The sequence below is a fragment of the Quercus suber genome, unplaced genomic scaffold (genome assembly GCF_002906115.3).
Source record: "Quercus suber isolate HL8 unplaced genomic scaffold, Cork oak 2.0 scaffold_302, whole genome shotgun sequence".
Taxonomy (NCBI): domain Eukaryota; kingdom Viridiplantae; phylum Streptophyta; class Magnoliopsida; order Fagales; family Fagaceae; genus Quercus; species Quercus suber.
In genome coordinates, this window is record NW_027069758.1 from 822,051 (window position 1) to 832,839 (window position 10,789).

At 36.0% G+C, this 10,789-nt stretch overlaps 1 protein-coding gene across 1 annotated transcript; it reads left to right on the top strand.

The window, feature by feature from the left end:
- The first annotated feature begins 414 nt into the window (after positions 1 to 414).
- Positions 415 to 2,460, top strand: LOC112037162 (serine/threonine-protein kinase AFC2). The gene is given in 6 exon segments (XM_065782438.1): positions 415 to 591; positions 1,657 to 1,771; positions 1,863 to 1,927; positions 2,025 to 2,096; positions 2,135 to 2,296; positions 2,398 to 2,460. Coding segments are annotated over 6 exon segments (654 nt in total).
- The last annotated feature ends 8,329 nt before the right edge of the window (positions 2,461 to 10,789 follow it).

Genomic DNA, 10,789 nt, shown 5'->3' on the forward strand with positions numbered 1-10,789 from the left:
GGGTCCAAACGTTCAAGGGTGTTTTATACACATTTTGAACTTTCAACAATGTTATTATCTATGTGTGCGTGTCTTACACTACATCCATAAATACCTATTTAAGGACATGACTGTGGGCTTCTACAAAAGTAAATGAATGCACTTTGGATGTTTGTTGTTAGAATCCCCTTGATCTCCCATTATTTGATATTTACTTATACTATTTTTGGGTTGTTCTTATTGTCTAGTTTCTGACAATTCTTAGCAGTCACTTTTTGAAAAGTTTCTGCTCAGCTTGCCAATGAGTTTCTAATTTGCTGAATTAACATGTATATGCACTAAATAGTAAATACACTTTCTAAATGACCAAATAAATTTTTCACCAAAAAAAAAAAAAAACTCTGCTCAAAGGTGCGTGTGGATGACTTGGAGAAAATGGAATCTCAAATTGCAATAGCACTTTGTCAGTTGGAAATGATATTCCCTCCATCATTTTTTGATGTTCTGATGCATTTACCTATTCACCTAGCTGGTGAGGCTATGATTGCTAGACTTGTCCAATATAGGTGGATGTACCCGATAGAAAGATACTTGCAAACACTAAAGAACTATGTTCGTAATCCTACCTGTCTAGAGGGTTCTATTGCAAAAAGGTATTTGATAGATGAATGCTTGACATTTTGCTCAAGATACATGGGTATTTAAAACTCTTGCCCCTGTTGACTATTGAATTAGATCATATAAATATTGATTGGGTTAATTTGACTTTTAGATGAGATTTTACGTGAATAGGAGTTTCTCTTTTCATGTTAAAATTCTTTTTGTTGAATGACGTTTCTTTAATCAGCATGTTTTATTTAGATATATGAACTCTATTGTGCCTTTTTTTGTTCTTTTTGAAATTGTGGGTATCTTGAATTTGATATTGTGGAAAGGTGTGTAGATATATTTGCGGGGAAATTAACAAACTTTTGGTATCATTTTCTCTTTTTCAGAAACTTGAGGGCACCCATAATGGCTTTAATGTTCAATTGTACTAGCTAATAACTTCTTGCTTTGGAGATGATGACGAAGAATAAAATATATCAAAACTTTTAACTCTTGGATAGATTTGGTCTTTGTACAAAGTGTGGTTGTTGATATCTTTTCTTTTAAACAATAATTGACATATCGGCAGTTTGTATATGGCCCATAATCTGTTAATTTGTAGGTTTGAGTTTAGAGATCAAAAAAAGTGTAATTGTAGCAATATACAACTTTTGCTATACATCAATATCATAGCATATCATCTCAACAATTGTGAATTTGTGTGTGTGTGTGTGTGTGTATATATATATATTGTGCATGATTGTGGGTTTTTTTTTTTTTTTTCAAAATAAAATAAAATCTTATTTTGAGGGTCAAGAAACCCCTTAAATAACCTTATTTATCAAAGGTTTAAATATAAATCTTTTAAACCTTGGTAAAAGGTTATTTAAGGGACTCTTGACCATCAAAATAAGATTAGAGCACTTGTTTTGAGGGCCACGAAGGCCTTCAAAATTTTCTTTTCGACGGTATATGTTTCGAAAGTTATCAAGGATCAATTGGACTCTTAAAATAATTTTTTTCAAGGTTTTTAATACTTTTTTTAAGGGTTTTGACCCTTGAAAAAAGTCAGATTTGTTGTAGTGCTAGTTGCCAAAGTCTAGCGCAATGAAGGTTATTGATTTTGGCAGCACAGCTTATGAGCATCAAGACCACAACTATATTGTCTCTACTAGACACTACCGTGCCCCTGAGGTTATTCTTGGTATACTAATGTTTTGACTGCTCATTTGCCAGTTCTTCCTATTCTATATCTTGTTGAAATTTATGGGTATAAGCTTTATATGTCTTTCCAGGACTTGGATGGAGTTATCCATGTGACATATGGAGTATTGGTTGTATCTTGGTAGAACTGTGCTCTGTATGTCTAACATCTCAGATCTATGTTGAATTGTAAGCCAGATGGTTGTACTGTGCAAGTGTTACAAATGCTAATAAAGAAATGCAATTGATTGCAGGGAGAAGCTTTATTACAGACACATGAGAACTTAGAGCACCCAGCCATGATGGAAAGGGTTCTAGGCCCATTAGTGCATTCCCATTCAACGACTTCCATTGATTATATCAGCATTTTTATGTTTATAGAAAACAGTAGTTCATCTATGTCTACAATTGTTTCTGTTTCAGCCGCCATGCAGAGAAGTATGTCAGAAGGGGTAGATTGGACTGGCCAGAAGGTGCAGCCTCTCGGGAAAGTATTAAAGCTGTTATCAAGTTACCCCGTCTTTTGGTGTGTATGATGGTGCCTTTTCCTAGCTTAACTTTTGGGACAAAATGTCTGGATAAACCTATGCATATGATTTTCCTTTGTGTTCTGTTGTGCTTTGGCAGAATCTAGTAATGCAGCATGTAGATCACTCAGCAGGGGATCTTATTGACCTATTGCAAGGTTAATAAGATATATATATATATATAACCAAATAAAACTTCCTAGCAGTTAAGGTTGCTGGATCCCAACAATGTCTGTTACACAATAACCTCAAAGAGTCTCTAACCAGAAGCTGGTCAATCTTCGCGTGCACAGAGTCCAAAATAACAAAATCATGTTGGCTGAGATTGTAGTGTCACATTTAGTCAAGGTGATTTTTATTATGTAGGATCCATTATAAGAAAGATTTGTCTTGGGAATGGGAAATTGAACATATGAGATAAGCTAAAATAATGAAACAAAATAAAATAAAAGGTTGATTTTTCATTTGTGAGGGAGAAAATAATCTCTCTAATATTAGATAATGGATCATGCTAATGAGTGTTCTTAGGGTAATAGTTATCAATTTATTTTAGGAAAATTTTGACACTACTTTTATAAGAAATTGTTAGGTTCTAAGGTCTTAGGATTTTATGTATTTAGAACTCTAATTTGTAATGTTGGCAAACTATGATCAAAACATTGTATTTAGTCTTATTTAGACTTGCTCAAAGTTGGTTTAATATTGTAAAGTTGGAATCGAGTGGCTGCAGAAGTACTTGGGACTCTCGGCCTGGCTCGATCGATCGAAGAATAGACTCGATCGATCGAAAATCGCACAGGTTGAATTTTCTGCAGAATTTCCAACTCAGCCCTACTTCATTAAACGTTTAGGGTTTTATGTTTTTACCCTAGGTATATAAACAAAACCCTAGCCACGTTTTTGAAGGTTGTCCATATTGTATTGTTGCTCATACATTGCTGTTTTGTGTGAATCTCGTGTGAGATCTTTGAGGAGCTTTCCTTTACACAAAACTTAGGGTTTTCATGGTGGAGATGATTTCAACATCTTGAAGATCATTACTGTTGCAACCATTGGAACTTAAAAGAAAAGCAAGCGGGGAGCTTGTAGCTGATTGAAGAATTCAAGAAAGAAGTAGTCCGTGGATTCGGAGCCTGCGCGTGGTCGTGTCAGGAAGTTCTACTGGTGGGTAGCATTAGGAAGTCGAGCGGGGAGCTTGTAGTCCTTTTGTACGAACTTCAATTCTTTCATAGTGAATTCAGGTTAGCCTTGAGGATCGGTGGGTCAAATCCTCCCCAGGTTTTTACCGTGTGGTTTCCTGGGTGATCATATCTTGTGTTATTTATTTTCCGCTGCATTATATCTTGATATGATTGTTTGGATTGTTTTAACCTAGAATTGCTTAATTTGACTAAGTAACAACTTGGCTAATTAATCTAGGCTACGCAATCTGTGTGTTTAAGGGGTCTAAAACCGTTCAAGTGGTATCAGAGCCTGGTAGCTCTTTTTGTTTGAGATTTTTAATCTCTGAGCTGATCCTTGACCCCTGTTGTCATGGAGCATGGACACTCTCTGTTTGTTCCTCCTCATTTTGATGGGAACAACTATGCCTATTGGAAAGTAAGGATGAAAGCATTCCTGAAATCCATTGATGAAAGGGTTTGGAATTCCGTTGAATACGGATGGGAGAAGCCCGCTACTCCTGTGAGTGAGTGGCAAACTTCTGAAAAAGAAGCAGCAAGCTTCAATAGCAAAGCTATGAATGCTATCTTTAATGCTGTTTCTATGGAGGAATTTAAGAGAATCTCTAATGTTGAGGTTGCTCATACTGCTTGGAAAATCCTCCAAACTGTGCATGAAGGCACAAAGGCAGTTAAGATAAACAAACTGCAGCAATTAACTTCTAGGTTTGAAAACATTAGGATGTCTGATGATGAATCCTTTGATGAATTTTATGCCAAACTGAATGATATTGTTAATTCTGCTTTTAATTTGGGTGAAATCTATGATCAACCTAAGATTGTTAGGAAGATTCTTAGATCTTTAACTGAAGACTTTAGACCCAAAGTGACTGCCATAACTGAAAGCAAGGATGTGGACTCCATCCCTGTTGATGAGCTTGTAGGATCTCTTCAATCCTATGAGTCTGACCTACCTAAAGTGAACAAATCCAAATCAATGGCTCTTAAGTCAGTTGATGATGTTGATGGTGGTGGATTTGATGATGAGCTCTCTGCTACAGAGATTGCCTATCTTGCCAAAAACTTTAAGAACTTTCTTAGGAATACAAATAGAAAGGCAAGAGGTACTTACACTGCTGAACCTAGAAATTTTAGGAAGAATGATCCCACTAAGGTTAACAATTTTGAAAAACCTAGAGAAAATTCTGGTCAATCTTCTAATAACTCTTTGGGTCCTCAGTGTTTTGGCTGTCAAGGGTATGGTCATGTGAAATCTGAATGTCCTACATTCTTAAGGACTAAGGGTAAAGCTATGGCTGTAACCCTTAGTGATAATGAGGTTTCTGATGATGAGTCCGGTGGTGACGAGGATGGAAACTTCATTGCTTTCACGGCTACTGCTATAGTCAATGAAGGCATATCTGCTGAAGAGAACCCTTCTGATGGGGAACTCTCTGAAGATGCAGATCTTCAAGAGGCCTATAACAAACTTTGCAAAATTGCTGCAAAGGATGCTATGAAAGTTGATCTTGGCCTAAAGAAAATTGATTCTCTTGAGCTTGAAAAGAGAAATTTGCTTGTTAAACTGTTTGATGCAAATGAACTTTTGAATAATGTTAAATCTGAGAATATGCTTTTGCTTGATAAAGTTAGAACTTTGGAACATGATTTATCTGTTGCTAGATCTGCTAGTTCTAAACTTGATCACATGCTGAATGTTCAAAAGTATCCTTCTGATAAAACTGGGTTAGGATATGTTGAAAGCATCTTTGATACTGGACCACATTCCACTACTTTTGTTCCTTCTTCTTCTTCTGGACCTTCTGTGAGTGAGGTTGTGAGTGATACTGTCAAACCACCTGTGAGTGAGGTAGTTAAACCTGTAGAAGTTTCACCACCTAAGAAGACTAGGGTAGACTTAAGAGAATCTAAACCTAAGGAGCCTACCAAATCTAAGGACAAGATGCATGGTAAACCTGCGTGGGTTTGTCATTATTGTGGTAAGTCTGGACATATTCGTCCTAACTGTTACAAGCTTCAAGCTGATAAGAGAGCAAATAAACCAAAAGTGCCTGTGCCTCAAGCACAAGATCCTATGGCATTAATTGGTGAATTGGTAAAGGTGTTAAACCTTTATTCCAATCATGGAGTTGGGAATCACTCAAATGTGAATAAGAACTCCAATGCTCATGGTGCATCTAAAAAGTTTTGGATGCAAAAGACTCGAAATACTTGAGTCTTTCTGACATGGTCCTTGTGCTTCATTGCTCTATTCTTTTGTGACCATTGTTTTTTTTTTTTTTTTGTGTTTTCTTTGTTCTAGGACTTGCATTGCATTACATTCATGCATTTCATTCTAGGATTTATTTGTTTTCCTTTAAATAAAAAAAAAAAAAAAAAAAAAAAAAAAAAAGGGAAAAGGAGGAAGCAAAATTTATGTTGAACATATTGTTCTTGATTTTTGAAAAACAAGGTTGGTCAATTTATTTACACATAACATGTCTTATGTACCTTGTTTAACTTGGATGAGCTTACTTTATTGCACTTTACTAGTTTGAGCTTTGTAGTGCATGTTGTGTGGGAAAGATGTTTATGGTGTTTATCACTTTGTCTTAATCTTGAAGTCACATGTTATTTGACTGTCGGACTTGATCCTTTTGAGAAAGGCATAAATAACCATCTCACCACTGTTCACTAGCCAATCATGAACACCTTAGTGCATATCATAAGATTCTGTGCTCGAGAAAGTGTAGCACATGCACAAAAAGAACATAAGGTGTAGCCTCAAAATAAATTAAAACTGGTGTGTACTATTAGGCTTGATGCCAATTCACTTAATTCAAACCGGTGTGTACTATTAGGCTGAATGCCATCTCATGCAAATAAGAGGCAAAAATACAAGAAACTTACATGATTGCAAGCTTTTGTTCTAGGAGATGTGGGAGTTATAGGATGTAACTCTTTAGGTGATAGTCTCTTTTGAATTCTATGTGATGAATTTTGTAGACTTTGTGATTGATTGCTATTCACATATCACCTCACATGTATCTCAAGTTTTTGCTAGTATCACACACGACACAAGTTACTCTTTGTTAAACACTGTACATGCTAGTGTGTGTTTTTGGTCTGACCAACCAAGTTTGAAAATATCTTGAGATTTATGCACAACATATTTGTTGCTTGAGAAAATATAATGGGAGGTTGATTGCAATTTGTTTAAGAATATTGGGTTCAAAATTTTGGGTTTTTGAAAAAGCATTCCATCTCATACTCATGCATTTTGTTTCTTCAATTTAATGCTTTGAGGAGTTATTTTCAAAATTCGGCTTGTGTCTTTCAAAAACTGTGATTTTTCCAAAATTTAGTGAGCCTCTGCCCATTTCGATCGATCCAACCTATTTTTCGATCAATCGAAAAAGTGCTCTCATTTGTCTTAAAATGACTGTGCTTTTCGATCGATCGAATGTAATTTTCGATCGATCGAATATCGTGGAAAAGCTTTTTAAAAGTTCAGTTCTGACTTTTTCAAAGGTTCTATTCAAATTTTTTTCAAATTTTTCTCTCTCTCCGCGTTGGCAAGGCTCCACACCTCAGGATTTTTGTCGTTTTCCTCCGTTGTTTTTGCAAAATCTCTCTTTCCTCAAGCCGGTAAGACTCTTTTGCCCTTCCTTTTGATGTTATTTTCATTATTTCATGCATAAATCCATGCATTTAAGGGTAATTTTCGGACTTGATTCTTTTTGGATTTTCTGTTGATTCAAACCTTATTTTATGAAATTGATCATTGGGTTTTTGTGGGGACACATTATATTAATGATCCTTGGTGGTTAATTTGATCAATTTTGTGTTTTGTGAAAAATTGAAAATTCTAGGGTTTGTTCTTGATCCGAATTGGGGCTTTTGTTAAATTGGATTGAATTTGATGAAATTGGCTTGTTGTGTTGGTGTAATTAAGCATTATAATCTATGTGCTGTGTTTTGTAATGCTTAATTCATCAATTTGTTCCAAAATTTTCAAGTGATTTTTCAAATTTTGGGATTTTTGATAGAAATTCCTTGTTCAAGCCAATTTTGTCCAATTACTCTCAATTAAACTTAATTTGTCACTGCATTTAGATCATGCATCACAACATTTTATTGTTCATGCATCATATAGATTTTTGTTCTATATTATTTATTGTGCTAATTTGCAGTCTGCCCTTGGTTTTGTTTTCTCTTGTTTCTTTGTGTTTTTCTCTTTGTGTCTCTGTCCTTTCCTTAGCACTATGCCTAGGAAAACTAGAGCCCGTAGGAGTGTTCCCTCACCTTCTCCTTCACCCCCTCCATCCTTTGATAGTGAGAGGTTTCCGAGTGAGGAAAACCAAGAGACTTTTGAGAAACTGACCGTTAAGAGAAAGATTTGGGCTGAGCGTTCTGTGCTATTAGATGAGCTTGATCCTGCCATTAGGGCAAATTTTGAGCGTCGGGGTTGGTTACCCTTGGTGGATGTTTCTGATCCTCCTCCACCTTCTGCCTTGATTAGAGAGTTCTATTCGAACATCTCTATCCGCGTCTATGATTCCAACACTCTAGTTAAGAGTTGGATACGAGGCGTAGAGTACACCATTACTCCTCGGGTAGTGGCTGATGCTCTAGGGGTACCATTGGTCCAGCATCCTGTCTATCCTTATGATGAGTCTCCCGAGATTAGCGATGTTTTGTCATACGTCACTGGTACTACTGTCCAGTGGGGTTCTGATCCTCGGATCACTTCTGCTGAGCTTTCTGGGTTGCACTATCTGTTCTTTCGGATAGCTTGTCATTCGATCTGGCCTATTTCCCATGTTCACACCATTCCTCTTGAGAGGTGTGTTTTTCTATACGCTCTTGTTACTGATGCTCCTATTAGTTTTCCCCATCTTTTTCTTCGTTCTTTGAACGAAGTTTATAGGAGTTCATCTACTGCTCATGCTCTAGTTCATCCTATTTTCATTCATAGGATTCTTCTCTTTCTTGGTCTTGATGACTTTCCTTCCTCTGAGCCCGTCCATGTGATAGGACCTTTAGGTGCGTCTTTTCTTAGACAGAGGGCCGCTCATCTTCGAGCTGGTTCTAAACACCCTAGATCTGAGCCCTCTAGTAGTGCACCTCCTCCTTCTTCTTCTGCAGGTATTGCTGGTGAGGATATTCCTATTCCTGTTGGTGATGATGCTGCTGCTGCTGATGTTCCTCCACCTCCTTCGGCCGACTTTGATGTTCGTCGTACTTTGGAGACTGTCATGACTGTTCAGCAGGCTCATGGTCAGATTTTGGTGGACTTGCTGGATGAGATGCGTGCTCTCCGAGCTGATCTTGCGCGTCTTCATTCACCCTCACCACCTCCTTTTGATGGCGACTTGTGATTGCCCTTTGGCATTCCGTCACAAAAAGGGGGAGTGGAGTTTTGACTTGTAGTAGAGTTTTTGTTGTTAGGGGGAGATTTTTTTTGTTTTAGAGGAGCTTGTGGAGTTTTTAGATTGTATCTATGTGCTTCACTTTGTATATCATTTTTGGGGATATTCATGTTAGGGGGAGTAACATTGATTGATATACATGATATTTTTTATTGATTCTTGTTGCTTTATGATTCACTGCGTATTGATTTATATTTATGACTTGTTCATTTTTATATGTCTTTATTTTGTGTTGTGTGGATCTTACAAGAATGTTATACCTGTTGTTTTACTCTTTACTGTCACACATGCGTTTATGCGTTTGTTGAGTATTTCAGGATTATACAGGTTGATTCAACTAAGCTGCTGTCTACACTTGCAACTATGGATAGTAGTTAGGCTGAATTGAATTTTATGAGCATTATCTTTGTAAAGGGCTTTTTATTTGTAAAACTTTGAGCTGTTAATTAGGGTTTTGTCACGGATTGCCAAAGGGGGAGTTTGTTAGGTTCTAAGGTCTTAGGATTTTATGTATTTAGAACTCTAATTTGTAATGTTGGCAAACCATGATCAAAACATTGTATTTAGTCTTATTTAGACTTGCTCAAAGTTGGTTTAATATTGTAAAGTTGGAATCGAGTGGCTGCAGAAGTACTTGGGACTCTCGGCCTGGCTCGATCGATCGAAGAATAGACTCGATCGATCGAAAATCGCACAGGTTGAATTTTCTGCAGAATTTCCAACTCAGCCCTACTTCATTAAACGTTTAGGGTTTTATGTTTTTACCCTAGGTATATAAATAAAACCCTAGCCACGTTTTTGAAGGTTGTCCATATTGTATTGTTGCTCATACATTGCTGTTTTGTGTGAATCTCGTGTGAGATCTTTGCGTGGTCGTGTCAGGAAGTTCTACTGGTGGGTAGCATTAGGAAGTCGAGCGGGGAGCTTGTAGTCCTTTTGTACGAACTTCAATTCTTTCATAGTGAATTCAGGTTAGCCTTGAGGATCGGTGGGTCAAATCCTCCCCAGGTTTTTACCGTGTGGTTTCCTGGGTGATCATATCTTGTGTTATTTATTTTCCGCTGCTTTATATTCTTGATATGATTGTTTGGATTGTTTTAACCTAGAATTGCTTAATTTGACTAAGTAATAACTTGGCTAATTAATCTAGGCTACGCAATCTGTGTGTTTAAGGGGTCTAAATTTCCATCAGAAATGAAAAAAAAAAACTGTCAAAATATTAATTATTTTTCTTCTTTTCTCATAAAAACTTTTTTTAAATGAATGGTTAATTATCATCCTAAAAGCATCAGTTAGCATTTCCCCTTTAGTTGAAATTGAACATATGAGACAACCTAAAATAATAAAATAAAAAGTTGATTTGTCTTTTGTGTGGGAGCAAATAATCTCTCTAATATTAGATAATGAATCATGCTAATGAGTGTTCTTAGGGTAATGGTTAACAATTTATTTTAAGAAAATTTTGACACTACTTTTATAGGAAATGAAAAAAGCTCTCAAAATATTAATTGTTTTTCTTCTTTTCTCATAAAACTTTTTTTAAATGAATCATTAACTATTATCCTAAAAGCATCAGTCAACATTTCCCCTTTAGTTGAAGTGATTTTTGTTATGTAAGACCCATTATAAGAAAATGTTGTCTCGGAATGTGAAATTGAACACATGAGACAAGCTAATATAATAATAAAATAAAATAAAAATTTGATTTGTCATTTACGTGGGGGTAATAATCTTTGTAATATTGTATAATATTAAAGGTCTGTTTGGAATTCGCTTATTTTGCTGAAATTGAAAATTTTTACTGAAAATATTGTAGGTAAAGGTAAACGTTAGATGAAATAGTACATTGGGACCAATGAATAGTAGTAAAAATAAGCTAAATAATAAAATAAGTTGACAA